At 36.3% G+C, this 24,701-nt stretch overlaps 1 protein-coding gene across 1 annotated transcript in view; it reads left to right on the top strand.

The window, feature by feature from the left end:
- Positions 1-1,527: 1,527 nt before the first annotated feature.
- Positions 1,528-24,701, top strand: part of DPY19L2 (dpy-19 like 2) — a gene marked incomplete at both ends in the record, with an annotated part of 88,823 nt that continues 65,649 nt past the window's right edge. The window contains 7 exons of the mRNA XM_079711115.1: positions 1,528-1,909; positions 5,241-5,265; positions 6,615-6,702; positions 10,435-10,572; positions 16,843-16,963; positions 19,620-19,713; positions 23,884-23,941. Of these exons, the coding sequence (XP_079567241.1) occupies positions 1,528-1,909; positions 5,241-5,265; positions 6,615-6,702; positions 10,435-10,572; positions 16,843-16,963; positions 19,620-19,713; positions 23,884-23,941 (906 nt within the window). The remainder of the gene's footprint in view (positions 1,910-5,240; positions 5,266-6,614; positions 6,703-10,434; positions 10,573-16,842; positions 16,964-19,619; positions 19,714-23,883; positions 23,942-24,701) is intronic.

Raw genomic sequence — 24,701 nt, 5'->3', positions numbered from 1 at the left:
TTTTAAGCACCAAACATAGTGCCAGGAATGTAGAAACGCTCCTTGAAGAAAATCTTACAAACCAACAAATTAATATTAGCACTTATTGAATTTAAATAAGTGACAAGATGAATAATACTGTCAGTAACTGCTTTAGACCTTCAGAGTAGGGAAATTAACGTGGGCTGGGGCTTGGAAGGTGATAGAATTGAGATGGGCAGGCAGAAATGCATGAAAAAGCTACAGGAGGGCTTTTCGGTATAAGTAAACGGATAGCTATGGAGTCACACTGCGGACCTCACTTGTAATGACTGGAAAGGAAGATTTGTGTCCGCGGAGGTGGGAAACTAAAGTTGAAAAGGCAGACTGGGGCAGCTTGCTGAAGGTACCGATGAACAAGCCAAGGAGTTTACGTTTCATTTGCGGGCTAATGGGAACCACGAGCATTTCTGAAGGGTGTGGCATGCGGAAAATTAACCTGGCCACAGTGAGCCTAGATTAGATGGGGGAGAAGGGGCTTAGGGAGTTCGATCCATGATAAAACAGATGGGACGTGAAGCGTCGTGGGCTCCAGCGGCCTGGCCTGTAACAGAGGACATGAAAAATGCCAATGGCCCCTGTCCATCTTTGCCAGCCGTCCTGGCATCACGTGTGGCTGTGCAGTGACTATGGGGCTCCCCTCTCACGTGGTCCTGGGTGGTCCCTGGTTCAGAAGGGGGAGACTGGTGAGCGCAACTCCGCGCTCAACTGCTGACGAATTCTGAGCAACCTTGCTGGGGACACAATTTCACTTCAGAATGGATTAATAAGCGCTGTCCTCAAAGGGGACGTCACCGAGTTCGCGTCAACCAGAGGCTCTGGGGTTAGACTCACCGGGCTGACGCCTGCTCTGCCACCTGCTGCCTGCGGCCTCGGGCCACTGCCTCGGCATAGGAGACGGACTGAGTGCCCAATGCTAAGTGTTCCAAGGAGGCGAGGAGAGACGCTCCTAATAGCTGTCAGGTGCATCACAGGCGCCCACTTTCTTCCCTCGCTCTCTTTCTACGGTTATTTCTTTCCATTGAGATCTCCTTTCCCTTCAATAACCTCGAGACAGACAATCTTTTGGTAAAAATAACAAAGCTAAGCCTAAAGTCGAAGAAAGTTCCTCAGACTTGTCCACCAGCAGCGTAGGGCGGCGGTGAGCTGGGCGGCGCAGTTGAGAGGATACGCGTGAGGAGACGCGCGTGGAGCTCTGCGCGGAGTCCTCTTACTTGGGGCTGGACACGTGGAGGCGCACGTGGGAGGATGCGCGCCGGGCTGCGCGCACGGGCTGCGCACGTGGGGCTGCACGCGTGGGCGGCGCACCGGCAGCGCGGGGCAGCCTGGGCCTGACACCGCCCCCCTTCCAGGGTTCGCGGTCGCCTTGGATACCCGGTGGCCAGCAACTGCGGCGGGGACTAGTCGTTGAGGCTGCGAGCCGAGCCAGACCCCTGCGGACCTCGCCGGACTCGGCCGGGCCCGCGCCGGAGAGAGTAGCAGCTCCAACCGAACAGGGACTATGAGAAAATGGTCGGGCAAACGAGGAATAAGCTCAAAGAAGCGGTCTCAGAGCCGTCGCACTCTCCCCGCTCCACGCAGTGTAGGCAGCCGCGGCGCCGGGCCACCGAAGCCGGGGAGCCGGAGTTGGACGAGGAGCCGAAGGGGGAGGTGAAAAAGCCGAAGCTGTCTTTGCCTGCATGCGGGGGGAACCTGCCAGGGGACGCCCAGGAGTACTCGCTGCGGGGTACCCGAAACCTGAACGCGCAGAATTGCCTGCAAATGGAGGCGGTCGCAAGGACCGTTCCTCTCGGCCGCTTTCAGTTCCTCAGCTGTTTCATGGAGCAGCTCCGCGACAAGGTGCATCTATTGCGGAGATGTCAGTTCACGGGCAGGATGACCCTCGGCATAGGTGAGCAGAGTCGACCGGGGAAAGCCCTCGGCAGGAGCCCCGACGGCTCGAGGCCCAGCAATCCCGCGCGGTAGGCTCGCATCTGAGGGACCCGCGGGCCCTCTGAGCCTCGGGTTGGAAGTGGTTTTGGTGAATCTTGCAGATCAGTTTAACAAGCAAGTCTAGCAGCAATAATGGCGAAGTCCAATCTCTGGAAAATCGCTGACAAGAATTTCCAGCCCTCTTCTTTTAAAGTTCTTTTTAAGTTCTTTTAAAACATTTTCAAGGGTTTTCAGGAACAGTGATCACTTCATGTGTCACCAACAAAATGTCATCTTAAGGCAGCCATTTATCACAAGTTGTGAAAATGATAGGGTAGCTTTTGGGGGGGGAGAGGTCAGACATTGTATTTTTCTGCACCTTGAATAAAGAAAAATAAACGTGGTTATTTTAATGAGTTGAGAATCTTTAATAGCAGAAATAGTCACATTAGGCAATATATTTCCCCATGTTTTCCATTTATTTTCATCTTGCTGAGGAGCTTTGATGCTTAAATTTTCTTCTTATTTAAGCACTTGAAAGATGTTTATTTGTATTCCTCATTTTCTGTAGCTGAAGACGTAACTTAAATATTGCTGTTTCATTAAAATCAGTTTTGAGCCTAGTCTTTGGTCAGACTGGCTGCTGATGTGTATTGAAACATAGATAAATGTCTCCTAATGTAAGTTACTGTGATTTCTTTTCTAAGTTGACTGCTGATGTTAATTAAAGTAGAATGAATGTCCACATTTGGGGTGTGTTGAAAATACTTGAGAAATAATAGATGGGGGTTCATATTTAGATTTTGTCAGATGTCTAATTATGGAAACAGATACATTCCACATCCAGAATCAACATGGTCTTGAATACAGAGGTGTTTTGCCCAAACACAAGCCCTGGTGCACCCATGACTGGCACATTGAAGGCACTCAATGTTGGGTGAAATGATGAGTGAGTATATTAAGTGCTATGAGAGTTCAAAAGAGTGAACATACTGGAGAATGGGAAGTGGGAAATGAGATCAGATAAGACTTTTAGGAAAAGGTGAGATTTGAATTGTGACCAAAGGCTAATATTTGGATGCATGAAGCAGAGAACAAGTTTAGAGGCCTATAGAACAGCATAGGGCTTCCATGGTGGCACAGTGGTTGAGAGTCCACCTGCCGATGCAGGGGACACGGGTTCTTGCCCTGGTCCGGGAAGATCCCACACACCGCGGAGCGGCTGGGCCCGTGAGCCATGGCCGCTGAGCCTGTGCGTCTGGAGCCTGTGCTCCGCAACGGGAGAGGCCACAACAGTGAGAGGCCCGCGTACCGCAAAAAAAAAAAAAAAAAAAAAAAAACAGCATAATCAGAGTCATGGAAATAAGAAAATATGAAAGCAGAGTAAGGGTACAAAAAGAAGAGAAAGTAGGAAGTTCAAAAGGTTGGTTGGGACCAGCCATGGAGAGTCTAATTCAAGCCTAGGTTTAAGGCATTTGGGCTTTGTTCTGTAGGGAGGCATCAATTGATTCTTTTCTTTAGGAAAACATAACATAAATTAACCATTTTTAAAGTGAACAATTTTGTGACAGTACATTCACGATGTTGGCATTGAATGATTTTTAAATAGAGTGAAATGATCAGAAGTGTGCTTCAGAGAGAATAATTGGACAGCATTGTGTAAAATGGACTGGATATGGACTGAGAAAAGAAGCAGAAAAAATAATTGAATGCTGGAATCCAGGCAATAGTGGTCTTAATGAGGGTAGCAACAGTAGGAATGGAGAAGAGAGGACAGAGGTGAAAGTTAATGGCAACAAATTGAGAGGAACTGGGTAGGTAGTGAGGTAGAAGAGGAAAAGAGTGTGAGGAGAGGGAGAGAGAACATTTGTTCAGGCATGAGGAGTGTCGATTTGGGAATTATCCATGTGGAAGTGAGTTGAAACGTTAAGATTGAGTGAGATTTCCAAGAGAGGAAAGAGGGCAAAGTAAAGCTATTTGGGAAAACCCATTATACTTAGTTTTAAGACGTGAGAGAAGGAAAACCAGATAAGCATATAAAAACAAAATGGTCAGAAAGGGTTGGTATGATGGAAGATGGAAGAGTTGGTATGATGGAAGATAACAGAGCAAGAAATCTAAGAATCTGGTCAAATGTTACAGAGAGATTGAAAAGCAGAAGTGAAAGAGGCCATTGATGTTGATAACTAACTGATCATTGGTCATTTAAGAGTTACAGGAACTTAGAAGAAAGAAGTAGGCTAAGAATCTTGTTAGATAATGGCGGGGGGTGTGGAGGAGAGAATATTTCGTAGTTGGAAGGCCTACTAGATCAAGAGAAGTGTTTTAAGGCCTAGGAAAATTAAAGGCTGAAGGGAAGAACCAAGGGGAGAGGGTGGGATTAAGGTTCCAAGAGAGGGAATTACTACGTAGAGAAATGTTGAAGTGGATATAAGAGACTTTGGGAGTGCTCGCATTAAATGATCTTTGTTTCAGTAAAGTATAAGGTTGGGTCACTATCAGAGGTGAGATTGACAGAGACAGGATATGGGGGCCCAGGAGTCAGCTTTTTATTACAACTTTGAAAGGAACTGTGATAAGCACTTCTTTGCATTTACAATATTGGCATCATTACACCTTACCATTTTATCAGGTGTGGAATGTGGAGTAAGGGGAGGGAGAGGCACATGAATATTTTGAGCGTTTTTGGAAAGCTAGATGGACTTAGTAGGATATTTGATCTTTTCCTTAAATATCATTTTTAAGAGTAATTGGAGAATAAGAAAGAGGATACAGGTATAGTTGAATAAGGCATTCTCTGTGTATCTTAAGAGTTAATGAAACCTTATCAGAGGGGCATCTGTTTTGAGTTGAGAGGGGAGGTATAGGTTTAATTTTAAAGTGGTTCAGAGTATATTATGTATGTATTAGATAGAAAGTTAACATATGTAGCAAGTATATACTTTTTCTATAAAGATCCAGGTGGTAAATATTTTAAGCTTCACAGGCCACATACGGTCTCTGTTACCTATTCTTTCTTATTTTTATAACCCTTAAAAAATTTAACAAATATTTTTAGCTTGCAGACAATACAAAAACAGACCATGGGCCATAGTTTGCTGATTGTGGCATAAAACTAGTAAATCTGAGAAATACTGAAGAGTGGTAGGAATGAGCTCAGGATGGTAAGAATATGGAAAAAGAGCTGGAGAAGCATGATTGGGAACTTTCAACAGTGCAATGTTTGTTTTAAAAATTATTAAATAGTTGTTTTAAAGGTATATTATAATGAAGCAGCTTTTAATGACTTTTTTCTTTTCTTCTTTTTCCAGCTGCCTTTGTGGCAATTTTGCACTGGTAAGATTAGTTTCAGTTTGAAATCAATGAAAACATTTGGATTAAAAATTGCCATTGCTGTTTGCATATAATAAAACAATAACTGCTTGTTATGTGTATAGAACATCTGTATGTGCACCAGTTTACATATATATATATATAACCTTTTTAAAAACCTCATGTGAAGCAACTTTTATAAATGGATGCATTAGGGGAATAGTAACTTATGAATTAAAATATTTTTGCTTTATCAAAGGATTCACCACTATGTTTCTTAAATGTCTAGCTTTTGTAGTGTACTTTTCATGTTTATTTCATGTAAAAAAACTTCCTCATTTTATAGTAATTGAGTGTTGTTAGTGACATAAACTTAGAGACAAAGTTTTAGTAACACCTGTCAATTGGAAATCAGGTAGAAATGAAGATAAACACTCTGTGATGGTAATACAGAATTAAATGAGCCTTTCAGTATGCATACACCTGCATATAATTTTACACAAATGATATGTTTGTAAAAACTCTATGTAAAATAATAATATTTTTCCTCTGACATATCTTCATTTCTACCTGAGCTCAAGGATTTCTACTATTGGGAAGAATGGGATCTGCCCCACATCCTGTTGGGACAGTGCTCTTCTGATCATTATTCTGCAGGGAGATTTCAATGTTAGAACTAAGGCTGTAATGATAAGAAACATTTCCTACAGCTGTTGGTACTGTGGCATGTGTCCTATGTGTAAACGAAGGTGAGTGAAAGACAGCGTTGCTATATGGAATTTTGATTTATTTTGTACTTCATTGGAAAGCATCTACTATGTAAATTAAGGATAGCATAATTGCTGACTATAATTTATTTGTCACATATGCTCCTGTTTTCAGTACCTACAGCTGTTTTTTTAAGTTGCATTAATAAATATCTCAAAGTACAGTCCTGTGTTCTTTGGCACTTTATGTAGTATTATACTTATTTAAAAATTGCTTTAACCTAAAATAATTTTATTTAAAGTTATATTCCAAAGCTTTTCAACAGTTAGAGGCATTTCCCAAACCTGGTACATTGGAAACACTTGTGAAACCTAACAGACAAAAACATGCTTCTGTTCTGATTTAGAGGCCTGCAGTAGGAGGAAGGGTGATGAGATCTGCAGGAGTTTTAGATACACAATTAATATTAGGAACCAGGGAGTTAAGGAATTTCAGCTCTGTGCTAATGCTAGCTTATGAATGCCTAAAAATATACAAATTAGCAAGTTACAAAATTATCTCAATATTTATTATAAAAATTTATTCTTTGTCTTTTCATGGCTTTCATACTTTGTTTATAATAGTTATTTTAGTGCTGTTTTTGAAACATGTTATTTTTCTTCTAGGATACATTTAATAAAGCTTTTTGAAAATGATCGTCATTTTTCTCACCTCTCATCCTTGGAACGGGAGATGACTTTTCGCACTGAAATGGTTAGGTTCTTTCTTCTAATGAATTCATATGTAGTTTAAGAATAGTGAGACTATAAGGTAGAAATTTATTAGGAACTGAAATGAATTTTTGGTGAATTGCACTGTTTCTCAAACTATAGCCTATAGGTTTATTTTGTTTTATTTTTGCTGTTTTTTTAAAAAAAATTTATTGGAATATAGTTGATTTATAATGTTGTGTTAGTTTCAGGTGTACAGCAAACTGATTCAGTTATATGTATACACATATTCATTCTTTTTGAGATTCTTTACCCATGTAGATTATTACAGAATATGAGTAGAGTTCTCTGTGCTTGCTATACAGTAGGTCCTTGTTGGTTATCTATTTTATATATAGTAATGTGTGTATGTTAATCCCAGGTTCCTAGCTTATCTCTCCCCACCCCACTTTTCCCCTTAGGTAACCATAGGTTTGTTTTTGAAATCTGGCCTGTAGGTTTATTATTTAAATAAAAAAGTGTTTTAGTCCTCACACCATAAACAAAAATAAACTCAAAATGGATTAAAGACCTAATGTAAGACCTGAAACCATAAAACTCCTAGAAGAGAACATAGGCAGAACACTCTTTGACATAAATTGTAGCAATATATTTTTTGGATCTGTCTCCTAAGGCAAAAGAAATAAAAGTAAAAATAAACAAATAGAGAGTCTAGTTAAACCTAAAAGCTTTTGCAAAGCAAAGGAAACCATCCACAAAACTTAAAGACAACCTACTGAATGGGAGAAAATATTTGCAAATGCTATGACTAATAAGGGGTTAATATCCAAAATACAAAAACAACTCACACACTCAATATAAAAGAAAAAGTTAAAAAAATTGACAGAAGACCTGAATAGACATTTTCCAAAGAAGACATACAAGTGGCTAACAGGCACATAAAAAGATGCTCAACATCACTAATTATTAGAGAAGTGCAAATCAAAACCACAATGAGATATCACCTCACACTTGTCAGAATGGCTGCCATCAAAAAGTGTACAAATAACAAACGTTGCTGAAGATGTGGAGAAAAGGGAACCCTTGTACACTGTTGGTGGGAATGTAAATCAGTGCAGCCATTATGGAGATTCCTCAAAAAACTAAAAATAGGGCTTCCCTGGTGGCGCAGTGGTTGAGAGTCCGCCTGCCGATGCAGGGGACACGGGTTCGTGCCCCGGTCCGGGAAGATCCCACATGCCGCGGAGCGGCTAGGCCCGTGAGCCATGGCCGCTGAGCCTGCACTTCCAGAGCCTGTGCTCCGCAACGGGAGAGGCCACAACAGTGTAAGGCCTGCGTACCGCAAAAAATAATAATAATAATAAAATAAAATTAAAAAGAAGTGATACAGGGCTACCAAAATGATCAGAAATTGCTTTCCCTTAGGGTGGAGTTGGGAGACCCCATGTTTTATCTGGCTCTTTAAATTTTTTTTTAGCTCTCTTGATTTCAAGATAATTTCTTTTAAGAGACAACTTTTGATATAATGCTTTCTGTTTTTTTGGCACCTAACCTATAAAATGGAGATAATCTATCTACCATATGTATTTCACATAATTTTTATGGGGGTTAAATGGGAAAAAGAATGCCAGAATTGCAGAAATTTACAATTAAGAGAGACCAGGACTGTCTTCCAGATCAGCTAGTTAGGGGCCAAGAGAAGAATTGAAACTGGGTCTCCTGACTGTTTAGCCACTAGTTTTGTTTTTTGGTTTTAATTGTGGCTAAATTAAAATAAAAAATTTTAATTAAAAAAATTAGCAAAATTTACCATTTCAACTATTTTGAAGTATACAGTTCTGTGGCATTAAGTACACTTATATAGTTGTGCAACCATCACCACCATCTATCTCCAGAACTTTATTATCCCAAAGAGACTGTACCTGCTAAACACTTAACTCCCCACTCACACTGACTCCTCACCTAGCTACTTGGTGACCTCTGTTCTACTTCCTGTCTCTATAAATCTGCCTACTCTAGGTATCTCAGCCATTGCTTTTAAGTCTCACCGTATAGCCACTTAAAGCTTTGAAGAATTGGGTGTGTTAGCATTTGAATTTTTATTATAGGTATTATTTCCAAAGACAGTATATAAAATATTAAATAAAGAGCATAGCTGTGGCAGAGTCTGGGCTTTGATGACAGATCACTAGATTCAGATAGCAGTTCTGTGCTTTCTTGCATAATGGCTAGTAAGTTAACTTTGATTCTCAGTCTCATCTGTTAACTGGGAATAATGCCAGCCTTACAGGGTTTTACCAAAAATGAAGGAAGATGAAAATGAATGAAGCACATAGCACAGTACCTGGCCCCAAAATAATAACTGTTATTAATAAAAATTTATATATTTTCTATTTATCTAAGTATAGACATGCATATTAAATATCTTTTCATTGTAGTATTGCCTTGTTTCTCTCATAAGAAAAGGGAAAGATCCTTATATGAACTTATTTTACTAATCAAAATTATGAGTAAATGCTTTTACAGACATCAGCTAAAACAAATCTTTAATTTTTTTTATACTTTTTTAAAAAATAAATTTATTTTATTTATTTTTATTTTTGGCTGTGTTGGGTCTTCATTGCTGCGTGTGGACTTCTCTAGTTGCAGCGAGCGGGTGCTACTCTTCGTTGCGGTACGTGGGCTTCCATTGCGGTGGCTTCTCTTGTTGTGGAGCATGGGCTCTAGGCGCCCAGGCTTCAGTAGTTGTGGCTCACGGGCTCTAGAGCGCAGGCTCAGTAGTTGTGGCACATGGGCTTAGTTGCTCCGTGGCATGTGGGATCTTCCCGGACCAGGGTTCGAACCCATGTCCCCTGCATTGGCAGGCAGATTCTTAACCACTGCACCACCAGGGAAGCCCCCCAGATCTTTTAATTTTAATAGTCACTAGTGTTGCTTAGTCTATCAAAAATAAAGTACCTATAGTTGTATGAAGCAGGAATGCGTGTGGAGTTGAAAATTGCTTTTAATGTTTTTTGAGGGAGCGTGTATTACAAACTATGTGGCCCTTTATTTTTTAGGAAGGAAAGCAGGAAATTGATGAGGAAGTAATATGAAACAACATGCTTTTGTTAATCTTTGGAATTTAACTAAACAGCACTTTTAGTAACCTAATAAAATCATTATTCCACATGCTGGAATAATGCACTAAAGTAATCCGTTTTTTAGGACACAGCATTTGTGTCATGAACAATAGTTGGTTCACATTTAGTTAGCTTTCACCTTGTGCAGAGCCAATAGATGGAACTAGGAAGTAAGATGAAAGCACAAAGTTGCATCTAATGCTCTTGTAGTCACTGTTATTTCTTAAGAGTTGGAGAAAAAGAAGTAATTTTCTCTATGCAAAGTTCTACATGTACAAGGGCATGAAGTCATCTCTGTGCCAGAATCATCAGATCTCAACCTCTAGGCATCTCATAATGTGGGGGTAAAATCAGGCTTGGTAAAACTAAAAATATATTGTTTACATATTTTAAGGTGTGGTTAGAAAAGCTCCTTAAAATGTTTAACCATCCCTTTAACTCTTTTTCAAACCTACAGAAAATATGAAAGAATAGTATAGTGATAACCTGAAAATGTATGCCTTTTTTGCATCCAAGAATGCACTAGCGAGGAGAAATTAGGTAGTCTTATTATCTATCCTTTTCTTTTTTTCAGAGTAAATTGTTCTAAAAAGAGTTATAAAAATAAATATTTTCAAATTTTACTTACATTGACAATTTGTACTTTTTTAAAGGGACTTTATTATTCCTACTTCAAAACCATTATCGAAGCGCCTTCATTTTTTGGAGGTCTGTGGATGATTATGAATGACAGGCTCACTGAATATCCCCTTATAATTAATACAGTAAAACACTTCCATCTTTATCCAGAGGTAAGCAATATTTGGGGACAAATATTTGTAGAGGGATTCTTCTTTATCAGATAAAAATAGTAAGCTCAATGATGTTATAGGAAGGAGGGGATTTTAAAGTTTATTGATTGTATGTGTCCTTATAGTTGAGCAGTGTATCAAAAGTTCCTCTCCTAAATGTAAAAACCCCAGAAATTATGCTCACATGAACTTAAAGAATAGAACCTTAGTATGGAATTAATGACTAGCGTAATAGGCCAAATGGGAAGGAGCCAAGAAGGATTCTCGAGGGAGATGGTCTGTTGGCTTTATTTTTTTTTTAAACCTCAATCTATTATTTTCTAATTCTAGCAAAAATATATCCTGTTAAATTCCTCTTCTTTTCCCCAAGCAAGTCTCGGTGAAAAGCAGTACATGGCTATTGCAGTATGTACAAAGACCATATATTACAAAACATCAGCAGAGAAAACGTTATGGGAAGATATTATTGAAGCATTCTTTAATCAGTATTCATCAAATTACCTACTCCTTGTTTTTATAAAATGCAATAAATGAATGATTTGATAAAAGTAATGTCAGGGCAAAAGCAAAATAGATACAAATATAAGTACAATAGCTTCTTTTTTTTTTTTTTTTTTTTTTTGCGGTACACGGGCCTCTCACTGCTGTGGCCTCTCCCACTGCGGAGCACAGGCAGGCTCCGGACGCGCAGGCCCAGCGGCCATGACTCACGGGCCCAGCCGCTCCACGGCATGTAGGACCCTCCCGGACCGGGGCACGAACCCGCGTCCCCTGCATCGGCAGGCGGACTCTCAACCACTGCGCCACCAGGGAAGCCCCAGTAGCTTCTTTTAAAAAAATTTTTATTGGAGTATAGTTGCTTTACAATGTTGTGTTAGTTTCTACTGTACAGCAAAGTGAATCAACTATACGTATACATGTATCCCTTCTTTTTCGGATTTCCTTCCCATTTAGGTCACCACATAGCACTGAATAGAGTTCCCTGTGCTATACAGTAGGTTCTCATTAGTTTTCTATTTTATACATAGTATCAATAGTATATATGTCAGTCCCAACCTCCCAATTCATCCCACCCACCCTTTTCCCTCTTGGTCTCCATACATTTGTTCTCTACATCTGTGTCTCTTTTTCTGCTTTGTAAATAAGATTGTCTATACCAATATTTTCAGATTCCACATATATGCATTAATATACAATATTCGTTTTTCTCTCTCTGACTTGCTTCACTCTGTATGACAGTCTCTAGATCCATCCATGTCTCTACAGATGACTCAATTTCGTTCCTTTTTAAGGCTGAGTAATATTCCATTGTACATATGTACCACATCTTCTTTATCCATTCATCTGTCGATGGACACTTAGGTTGCTTCCATGTCCTGGCTATTGTAAATAGTGCTGCAGTGAACATTGTGGTGCATGACTCTTTTTGAATTACGGTTTTCTCAGGGTATATGGCCAGTAGTGGGATTGCTGGGTCATATGGTAGTTCTATTTTTAGTTCTTTAAGGAACCTCCATACTGTTATCCATAGTGGCTGTATCAATTTACATTCCCACCAACAGTGTGAGAGGGTTCCCTTTTCTCCATACCTTCTCCAGCATTTATGGTTTGTAGATTTTTTCATGATGGCCATTCTGACTGGTGTGAGGTGATAACTTATTGTAGTTTTGATTTGCATTTTCTAATAATTAGTGATGTTAAGCATTTTTTCATATGTTTGTTGGCCATCTGTATGTCTTCTTTGGAGAAATGTCTATTTAGGCCTCCAGCCCATTTTTTTGATTGGGTTGTTTGTTTTTTAATATTGAGCTGCATGAGCTGTTTGTATATTTTGGAGATTAATCCTTTGTCAGTTGCATCTGTTGGCTTTAGAGACCGTGTGGATGGGCATACTGATCACATGAAGGGACAGTGACAGTGATGAGTAGAATAGTGACCTTGGGGATACATTAATAAGGCAAGATTTATTTAGTTATATAGCTAGAAATCTATGAATACTTCCCAATACTAAAAAAGGTATGAATTTTATGATAGTCTTCAAATTCTAGAAATTGGAAAAAAGGAGAAAAAATATTGTAGATTCAGTTTGTGAACTCTGAAGATAAATGCTGACTTGACAGCATGGTAAGAACTACTTTTGAGTTATCTCAGAATCCAGCAGATTAGTTTAAAAGTCTTGCTTTTTATTTCTTTCTTCATATTTTATAGCTTTTAAAAATTATTCTTATTTTGATTTTAAAATGTTTAAAATTGCAGAAGCTAGAGAATAATGTGCAAATATGTGTGGTCAACCACCTACAATAAATAAATGCTTTTCTTTTATCGTTTTTGCTTCTGATAAAGCATTATAAATACAGTTAAAGTCATCTTTGTTCTGCTTCCCAGTTAAGTTTGTTCCTTTCCCATTCTCACAAGCATCATTATCGTGAATTTGATGTGTATATCCATCCAGTTCTTTTTTCAAGGATTGTTTGTGTTTTTGTAATTTCACAGAAGTGTTCTCATACTGAACATATCACTCTACAACTTTTTCCTCAATATTTTATTTTGGAATTTTTGAAAATGTATGTACATATTTATTTTTCTTTAATTTTAACCATTTTATGAATTCCAAAATTATTTGTATATTTCCCTATTATGGATATTAAATTATTTCCAGTTTTTAAATTACAGATGTAAACCATATAATCCAGCAGTTGTACTCCAGGACATTTATCCCAGAGAAATTAAAATTTATGTTCACACAAAAAACTATACACGTTTATTGTAGCTTTATACATTGTAGCACAAAACTGCAAACAACACAGATGTCCTTTGACATGTGAATGGTTAAAGAAACTGTGGTACACTCATACCAGGAATACAATTCAGCAATAAAAAAGGAACAAACCATAAGAAACTGCCAAACTGTTTTCCAGAGTGGTTATGCAATTTTACATTTCTACCAGGAATGTATAAGTGATTCACTTTCTCCACAGGGTCTCCAGCATTTGGTGTTGTCACTATTTTTTATTTTAACCATTCTGATTTATCAGAATGTAGTGATTTATCATTGTGGTTTTAATGTGCATTTCCCTAATGACTAATGTTGTTGAACGCCCCTTTTTTGTGTTTATTAGCTATCTGTATACCCTCTTCAGTGAAATGTGTCTTCATGTTTTTTGCTCATTTTCTAATTGGGTTGTTTTTTTTTAATGTTGAATCTTAGGTTGTTCTTTATATATTCTAGGTACTACTTCTTTACCAGGTATGTGGTTTGCAAATATTTTCTCCCAGTCTATACCTTGTTTCTTCATCCTCTTAAGTAGAGTCTTTTGCATAAGAAAATTTTTAAATTTTAATGGAGTCCATTGTAGCAATTTTTCTTCTTGTGGATTGTGCTTTTGGTGTCAAGTCTAAGAATTCTTTGCCTAGCCCTAGATGCTAAATATTTTCTATGTTTTTTTCTAAAAGCAATTAGAATTCTGTCTGTGATCCATTTCATTTTGAATTAATTTCTTTATGTGATGTGAGACTTGCGACTTGGGTAAAGGTTATGTTGTTGCTGTTTTTTACCTGTAGATGTCCAATAGTTTCCATACCACTTGTTGAAAGGGCTATCTTTTCTTCATTGAATTGCTTTTGCACCTATGTGACAATAAATTAGGCATATTTCTATGGGTTTACTTCTGGGTTCCCTGCTCTCTTCCATTGAGTTATGTGTCTGTCCCTCTGCCAGTACCATATGATTTTGATTAATGTACCTATACAGTAAGTCTTGGATTAGGTAAACTGATTTCTCTCACTTCATTCTTTTTCAAAATTGGTTTAGCTAGTTCATGTGCCTTTTAATGTGTATTTAACAATAATGTTATCTATATCTAATTCTATCGACACGTTGATAAGAATTACATTAAACATGTAAATAAATTTGAGGAGAATTGACCTCTTTGCTATTGAGTCTTCTAATTCATGAACATGGTATGTCGCTTGTTTATTTAGGTATTCTTTGGTTTCCTTCAAAAGCATTGTGTAGTTTTCAGCATACAGGTCTTGTATGTGTTTTGATAAATATACATCTAAGTATTTCATGTTTTTTTAAAAGATGATAAAGGGGATTGTATTTTTAATATTGATGCCCACATGTTCATTGCTACATAGAAATACAGTTGATTATTTTGGTATGTTTATCTTTCACCCTGTAATCTTGCTGAATTCACTTATTAGTTCTAGGAGTATTTTTTTTTTATACGTATGTTGGGATTTTCTACATAGTGAGTCATTTAATATGCAAATAGAGTATTATTTTTTTCTTTTAATCTGTATGTCTGTTATTCCTCTTATTTACCTTATTGCACTGGCTAGAACTTTCAGTACTATGTTTATTAAGACTGGTGAATGTGGACATCCAGGCCTCATTCTTGATCTTAGGGAGAAAGCATTCAATCTCTAACCATTAAGTATAAAGTTAGCTGTAAGTTTTTTTGCACATGACCTTTATAAGATTGAGGTAGTTCCTCTCTTATTCCTAGTTTTTCTGTAAGTTCTTATCAGAATGGGTATTGAATTTTTTCTAATGCTTTTTCTGCACCAATTGATATGATCATGGAATTTATCTTCTTTGTTCCATTAATATGATGGAGTACATTCATTTTTTCATACTAAAATAGTCTTGCATCCCTGGAATAAACCCCATCTGATCATGGCATATAATTATTTTTATATATTGCTGAAATCTATTTGCTAATATTTTGTTAGGACTTGTTACGTCTGTCTTTATAAAGGTTATTAGTATGTGGTTTAATTTTTTGGTACTTTCTTTGTTGGTTTCGGTATCAAGTATCAAAGTATCTTTAACTCCAAACCTGAGAAAATAAGGCAAAGGGAAAGTCCAGGGAACCTATTACCATGTCATTCCTTGGGCCCTGACATTCCTATCTAGTTTGCCTTCTTTTCTCTACCTTTCAGGGTCTTCTTGTATTTGATTTATATTATTCACAGGAGTTCTAGTTGTACTTGTAGGAATAGGAAATTTACATTATTTAAATATTGACTTTTTTTTCATTTTCATTTAGTTTAAGTGACCTTCTAATTTCCCATGTGATTTCTCCTTTGATCCATTGGATACTTAAATATTGTTATTTAATTTCAAAGTACTTAAGGGTTTCCCAAATTTCTTTCTTTTTTTTTTTAAATTTCTATAAGTACTTTTCAATGTAATTTGTAGTAGTAACAATTGTATAGTGTAGACCTACCTAAGATCTAAGATGAAAGAAGCAGTTTTCTGCAGCAGCTTTCTCTATATCCCAGCTTACTTTTCAAAGGCAGTCTGACCATATTTCCTCTAATGATTATCTGTCTAATTCTAGTGTAAATGGAAAAATCAAAAAGAAAAAAAACCCTATTTGTTGAATCTTCAACTTTAGTTAATGTTGACTTACTCTGTGTATATAAGATAAGGACTTAGCTTATTAGACTAGGCCCATTTTTTCCAGTGTTTGGTAAGTATTATTTTTAGTTTTTGGTTATTTTTGGAACTTTATGTCGTTACATCTCTGTTTCTTGTTCCACTAGTTTCCAACAGTATGGTCTCCAAAACATTAGCTAATTTTTTTCTTTTTACTTATTAAAAATATTTATTGAATAATCTGCAGTTTTCAGCTTCTTTGATGCTTTGAAAAAGTAATCGTGGTAATGTAGTTCATTTGTTTTTAAAACTTGAAAGCATGTAAATGACAGGCAACAAAGAGTCGTCCAGTCTTATTTTCATATTGCTTAGATGCAGTATGCAGATTTACATTTGCTTGCAACCTTATATAGTACTTAAGTGTTGAAGTAAATGTCCATACTTTGTGTTCACAAGATTAATTTCTCATCTAAAGTTGAGATTAATTTCTCATCTAAAAGTGTAAGTTTGAAACAATGTATTTTGAAAAGACAAAAGCATTTAATGCTTACTATATGCCAGTTCTTATATATATAAGCACTAATCTCCCATCACTCTTGTAAGATGGTTATTATTGATATTAAGCTCATTTTACAGATGAGGTGGCTGAGGTTCAGAGGTTGAAGGATTACTTCACACCATAGAAACCATACCTTGCAGAGTCAGAATTTTTTGTTCTATTTTGACTTCAAAGTCATGCTTTTCTACTATATTCAATGACATCTCAGAAAGGAGTATAATTCTAGAATTTGCACATACATTTAATGTGGAAATTTTTTGTACATGTATGAATTTTGTACATATTGAATTTTTCTTTATTATCTTTTTGATTTTATCATTTGTAGGTGATTATAGCCTTCTGGTATCGCACATTTGTGGGAATAATGGATTTTTTGGGGCTGGAAACAAAGACCTGCTGGAATGTGACCAGAGTAAAACCTCTAAGTGAAGTTCAAAGCTGTGAAGGCATGTTTCTTCCTAAAATGCTGTTGTATTGTCATTAATGTTTACATAAACATAATGTTATGACTCCTTTAAGAATTATTATAAACTACTGTGATTTTTTTCTTTAAAAACAGTCTAGAACTGATTCACCTAAAAGTGTATTTACCCTTTAATTTTCTGAGAAGGCAATGTACTTGCTAATAAGAGTATTAATTTGGAATTTAGAGTATTAATATACTCCAGTGTAAGGCCATACTGATTATAAGTCATTCCTCCATTTCAGAAGGTACAAAAAAAGCTTTGGGGTGGCTTGAATATATAAATTTGGGGGATGTAGATTAAATAGTCACAGTTCTACCTGTAATAGTTAACATAAATATTTAATGTAAAAATTTAGTTATGCATAAATATTTAAAAATCAGATATATAATAGATTACTTTAGAAATTCTGCTGTTTTTGTGCTCTCACAGTCCATGAACAGTTCTAATCGAACTCTTCATATACATCTTCTACGTCAGTATCTTTGTCAGAGAACTGCTTTTCGAATCATCTAACAGTTTTCCAGGATCTGTAATTGTCACTTCCATTTAAGATGTTTGCAGTTTAGCACTGTTACAATCTTAGTATGATGCTGTTCCTTGAAACTCTTATTTGAAATCACATGTATCTACTTCCATAACACATAGTTGTTTTTTCTTTATTTCTTCATATTCTCTAGAACATTATGTTTTATAAATATATTTTTGTTGACTTGTGTATAGTAACATTCAGTTCTCAGAATATATCCTAAATTTGTATTTCCATGTTTCCTTTACATTTTTACTGATTCCCTCAGATGGTCTTTATAACCATGGTCTAAAACAGCATTGTTAGAAGATATTTGAGGGCAATTAGACTTTTTTTTTTTTTTTGTACTAACTAAAGGAATTGAGAGACTGCCTCAACCAGCTTAGAAGGTATAAACTTTTCTGAGGGATGGGAAAAAATCACCTTATATATGTACATATATGGTATTTATTAAGTTGCCACTAAGTGATAGGTTAATGTTGGCACTTGGGACCGCAAGATAAACTGGGTAAACATGGGGCCTTACCCTCATAGAGTTTGCAACATAAGAGGGATGTTAGCGGTTACAACTGTGGTGGATGTTACAAATAGGAAAATAAGATTGCTGAGGTTAGGAGAAGTGTTTCAAGAATAGGAACCAGCATTTTCCAAAGTCCTGAGGCAAGGGAGAACTGAAAGAAAGTTAGACTTCCTAGAGCAGAGAGATAGAGAAGAAAACATGGTGTGAAATGATGCTTAGAGTGTAAGCAAGGGTCCGATAATGAAGGACCATTTACTAGTTAAGGATTTTATGTGTATTCATTGAAGAATTTTGACAGATTTTTATTTTCAAAACACAGTTTCGGCAGTTACATGGAAAAGACACTAGTAAAGGACAAAAGTGAATTCAGTGAGGCCAGGTAGGAAACTGTTTTGCTCTCAGCAAGTGATTGCAGGAAAGGTAACTGGAAAAATGAATGGATTTGAGAGATAGCTGGAAGGAGAAACAACAAGATTTGGTAATTGTTTGATGGGGAAGGGGAAGGAGAATGAATTTATGTAACACTGTTGGGTTTCTGGCTTAATTGAGTCCCTCCATTCAAAGTGGTAAGAAACATTTTTAAAAGTAGCAGGTTTGAATTGCTATTAATTCGAGGTACCTGAGAGACCCCAAAGTGTAGATGTCAAGTGGCTACCTGCATATACATACCTATAGGAATAAGAAGAAAGTTCTCATCTGAAGGTAGACTTGGAGTCATCTGTATATAGATGATAATTGGAACCATGGAAGTGGAAGAATTTCCTTAAGGAGAATATGCAGACTGAGAAAAGAAGAAGGTATATGACAGAGCCTAAGGTGGTCCAACATTGAAGGGGTGTGTGTAAAAGGATGAGAAGTTACTAGGACAGACTGAAAAGGAATGATCAGAGAAGAAGAAGAAATCAGAAAGGCCAGCCTTTAGATCCTGGCTCCACCAGTTACAGCTAAATAACTTTTGGCAAGTTACTTAAGTTTTCTGTGTTGTTTTCTCAACCATTAAAAAACGTATTTTCATACCAAGTAATTTCAAAGATTTGTTCTGAGTATTATGTGAGATGATGATTGCAAAGTACCTAGTAGATTATGTGTGTGTGTTAATATATATATATATGTATGTATCATTTTATACACAGGATATATTAAGTATTAAGGTCCTGGCTATACATGATAATGGATCAATTTATCCCATACAGACTAAAGCTGCTCCTTGAAGTCAGGGGCCGTATTTTACTCATCCTAGAGCCTAGCAAAAGATAAAATTACTGCAATGGATTTTCGCTTGTAATTTATCAAATGGCTCTACAGACAGTTCTAGATGCGGAACAATAGCAGCATCACCTAAATAAAATGAAGCACCAACTAATCATTACACTATAACAACACTTCAATAGGGAAAAGTATAAATGTAACTAATAATGCCTTATGGATGGGGAAAGTACTAATGTAACTATTAAATAGAGCAGCAGTCTGAGCAACAAAGCTTTCAGCAAATTCACTAGCTCTTGATTACAAAGCACTGAGATAATTATGCCCAATTACTGTATAGTAATTTATTCATTAAGTACTGAATAATCTGTGTCTTTTTAAAGGATTAGGAGACCCTGCTTGCTTTTATGTTGGTGTGATTTTTATTTTAAATGGAATAATGATGGGATTGTTCTTCATATATGGTGCATACTTGAGGTAAGACTACGGTATTAAAAGATCTTTCAGTGGGATAATAAGGACTTTCTGACATTTGTTGATTAAATTAAAAGGATAAATAACAAGATTAATTGACTAATAGTAGGAAACCTTTAGATTTTATTTTTTCAGAAGCTGAGCCAAATATGCAGCCAAAAACTAGAGCTGTCGCTAAAACAATATCTTAAAGGCCCCTCTTTTATCCTTATGGGGATATTTTTTAAGCTAATTAAGATTCCTTAACAAAGATTTTAATGAAAATACCTCTAGATCATGTGTAAAATTATTATAACATTAGAGGGGATCTTTGGTTGGCATTAGTAGCAAAGTATTAATATTTCTAATTTTCATCTCTGTACATGTGAAATTAAGAAAGCAGTAAAAGAAAATGTATATCACTTGTAGCAGACACGTACATTTGATAGCCTATCTTTCTTGATAACAGCACCACAATTTTGTTTGGGGTAGCAGGGTGCCCAATTTCAGGTGATAGGTTGAAGTTAACTATGACCATCGTGTATTCTGCTTCCCACTCTCCATTGCATGTTGGGAGAGCCATATGAGCTAGCTTTTCTGGTGAAAAAGAAGGTGAAATCAGACTTGGTTACACCAGGAAAGCATTTGCCTTTCTAACAAAAGGTTAGATTCAGCTGCCCCTTTTCTGTTATCTTCCTGCTTTTACCTGGATGTGATACCTGGAGCTATTGCAGTCATTTTGTGATCATGAGGGAAAGGCCATAAACATAGCATATATGTCTGCCTTAACATCCTTCTGCTGCTGAACCAATGCCAACAGACACTTATCTTTTATTTTCTTGTTGAATGATATAATAAGCATCCATATTATTTAAGACACTTCTGTCAGATTTTGTTTTTGACAACAATACATTTTTAACTGAATCATCAGATTTCTTTACAATGTTATTCTTGAACTGCACAACATTAAAAGTGAAAAATCTAGATTTAATCTTTCAACAATTACTGAGTTTTCATAAGATTTATGTTTCTATAGAGATTAATATAAATATACCCCTTGTTTTTGGAAGTTTTCAGCATAAAAATCCTAGCACAGAATCAGTGAAAAATTGTGATCTTGATAAAACTTGTTGACCTTGATAAGCTGATTTTAAAATTATTCAGAAATGCACAGGACCTAAAATAGTTGAGACAATCCTGAAGAAAATGTGAGAACTTACTTCATTAATTATTTCTGTATTATAAAGCTAATGTAAACAAGACAATGTGATATTGGCATAGAGATAGACAAATAGATCACTGGAATAAAGTGGAACCCAGAAGCAGAAATGTACATTGATATACACCTGGTGTATGACAAAGTGGATATTACAGATCAGTGGGTAAGGATAGGCTTCTCAATAAATGGTGCTGAAATAATGGGGAGATCATATGGAACAAAGCGGAGTCAGAACTTTTGAAAAACAAATCCTAGTTGGATTAAAAACTCAAATGTGATAGACAAAATTATAAAATGTTATATAGAAGATTATCATCAGTAACTTGGAGTTAAGAAAAGATTTCTTAAACAAGGTACAAAAGTCCAGCCATGAAGAAAAAAACTGATAAATTTAATGAAGAGAATTTAAGTTCCTCAAGATATAATAGAATGAAAAGATAAGCCACAAGCTGGGAAAAGATACTGCAAAGCATGTACGCAATGTGGTATCCAGACTTACATTCATTAATTTGACAAATATTTATTGAATGCCTACTGTGACTGGGAGCACTATTCTAGGTGCTAGGAAAACAAAACAAACAATCCCTGTCCTCATGGAATTTATATTCTAGGGGATAGACAAAGACTAAGAAGATAGGCCACCCAACTGAAAATCAGACAAAATATTTATGAATAGACATTTCCCAGAAGAATTCCAGATTGCCAATAAACTTATGTAAAATTGACCACCATCATTAATTATGGGGAAAATACTATTTTAAACCACAATGAGATACCATTTCATACCTACTAGATTGACAGAGGCAACTTTTAACCCTGGTGGGTGGATATATAAATTAGTACAGCAATTTTGGAAAAACGGTGTGCATTATCTAGTAATTTGAAGATACAGAGACCTTATAACTCAGCAATTCCAATTTAAAGTAAATATGCCTAAGAAACTCTTTTATGTACACCAGAAAATATATACAAGAACATAGCAGCATTGTTTGTAGTAGCTCCAAACTAGAAACAACTTAAATGTCCTTCAGCAGAGAAGTGTACACATTGTAGGTTTATTAATACAGTGAAATACTGTACAACAATGATAATGAACTATAGCTACAAACATCAACATGGAAAAATCTTACAAATATAATGTTGAATGAATCAAGGCATGCACAAAATTTAAAAATACTGCATACTTATATTTGTATAAAGTTTAAACACAGATTAAATGATAGTATGATATGTATATAGAAGCAGTTATATTGGTAATCACAAAACTCAGGATAGTGGCTGTCTTAAGGGGTGGCAAGTGAAGTCTCGGTGTGATCAGTTTTGTTTCAATAATATATGGTAGTTATAAGAATATCCACTTTATAAGTGTTCTATAAGCTATCTAGAAATTTTTATGTACTTTTCTATATGTGTGCCAGATAGGAAAAATACATAAGCTCATCAGTATTTTGAGGGAAAGGATTACTTTTAGATTATGTTAACAGGCTTTAAATTGTTCTAGTTTAAAAAATAGTTTGTATTTATTATGCTTTTTTCAAATATGGAAAATGTTACACGAGACTAATAAGACATTTTAAAAGTTAGTACTTTTCATTGGGAGAGCTACCCAAAAGATGATAGTCTTCTCTAAATTGGTTACACAGTTCTAGAATATCAAATACATCATTAGGCTCCAGTCTTTAAGAAGGATATTTCTTACCTTGGCCACCCTCCCCCACTGGCACTAACTTGGAAGGTAGATATTCCATTTCTATTCTTTTCGTGGTTAATGATAAAATGTTAACATGCATATCTAACTTGATCAAGTCTAAAATTAATTGATATCTTTCCTCTTCTTTTTGATCACTACAAGGAATTTCAGAACACTTTACTTCGAAACAGCCCCTAGCATCTTGTAATTATTACCATAATTTAGTACTTCTAGTACCCCTCCACAGCAGTCATCACTGTTATTTTTTGTTGTCAAATCTTCCTTAGATTTATCCACATGTTCCTAGTTTCTATATGCAGCATTTGTTCTTGCTTCTCACACCTTCCTCTTTTCAATTTCTTCTTTTCTGATGTGCGTCCTTTGAATTTCCCTTAGTGAAAATCTGTTAAAGGTAAATTACTTCCCATTGGCTTTCCTCTGCTTGTTTTGTTAAACTCATTCCTTCCTTTTTTCAATCATTCAACCAGTATTTATTGTCTTCCGAGTCTGAACCTGTGTATATAATGATGAGTAATACTTTAAAGAAAAGGCAACTTTAAGAAGTGGTTTTTAATCTTTGATAATAATCAGCCATCCTTGATCTCAGTTTTGTATTCTACATTGTTGTTTCTTGGGACTCAACAAAAGAGTATTTGCAGTGGTTTAGATGGTTCAGTTACCGCTAAATGAAACTGTTAGACTCTTCATCTCTCAGTCACTGAAATTCAATTTAGAATGACAAAAATTTGCCTCCACTCAGAATATTCAAAGAATGCAGTATAGACTCTGAAGTGCTGGCCTGTTTGTTAAAAATTATTTTATGTTCACATATAATATTTTACGTAGAAAATATTTTAAATATAAATTAATAACATTCAGATTACTTTGTATGTACACTTTGTATGCTTGTACATTCAAGAGTAAAACATTGGGCTTCCCTGGTGGTGCAGTGGTTGAGTGTCCGCCTGCCGATGCAGGGGACACGGGTTTGTGCCCCGGTCTGGGAAGATCCCACATGCCGCGGAGCGGCTGGGCCCGTGAGCCATGGCCGCTGAGCCTGCACGTCCGGAGCCTGTGCTCCGCAACGGGAGAGGCCACAACAGTGAGAGGCCCACATACCGCCAAAAAAAAAAAAAGAGTAAAACATCAACTACATGGGTACTTTTGAAATTTTTACTGTTATTTTATATGGTTTAGTACTATGACATTTTAAAATCTAAGATAATTTTGTGAAAAACTCACTATATTTTACATGAATTTTGATTGTATACATTTTTTTTTACAGTGGGACTCAACTTGGAGGTCTAATTACAGTATTATGCTACTTTTTCAACCATGGAGAGGTTTGTTTTCTAGAAAATAATTTGTAGAAATAGAAGGGGTGGTATAGGAACAAGGAAACTTATTCATCAAAACAGTGTTTAATTGTATATTACTTAGGACTTGACAGTATTTTAAAGAACCTTGTGTTGTAAGTTGATGTTTTAATCATGTTGATCCACATTTTTACATAATAATTAGAATTTATGATATGAGCTATCTTGCCTGGTTTTAGCATGTATATATGTTACATATATTTTATAGAAAAAGGAAGTACTATATTTGTTGAGTTCAGGCACTTTATGTACATTATCTCACTCCCACCAAACTTTTTAGGGAGGTGGCTATTATCCTCACAGTAGAAGATATGAAATTGAAATTTGGAGAGGTTAAGTTACGTACTCAAGATTCCACATTCACTCCATGATGAAGCTGGGTTTCCTCTTCTACATCTTTCTGGCTCTAAAACCTCACTTCTTTCTGTTACATCATGCTGCCTTTTCAATTACACAAAATGCCGAATTCAAAATACAAACTAACTTACTAACTCAGCCCAATAAGACAGGGTCCACCTAAAACAAGTTCATGGAAACTTATTTAGAATATGATAGATTCATTCAACAAAATATCAAGTACAAAACGTGTGCCAGAGTCTGTGTTAGATGCTGAGGATATGGCCAAGAAAAGTGGAAGAATCTGACTGCTAGTTTTTGGAAGCAAAATATGTAATATGTTATGGCACAGATCATATAGGGTAGAAGTCTCTATCCGTTACTATTGGGA

The sequence above is a fragment of the Hyperoodon ampullatus genome (genome assembly GCF_949752795.1).
Source record: "Hyperoodon ampullatus genome assembly, chromosome: 9".
NCBI classification, from domain to species: Eukaryota; Metazoa; Chordata; class Mammalia; order Artiodactyla; family Ziphiidae; genus Hyperoodon; species Hyperoodon ampullatus.
Note: the sequence above shows the minus strand (reverse complement) of the source record. Positions and strands in the feature narration are given on the sequence as shown.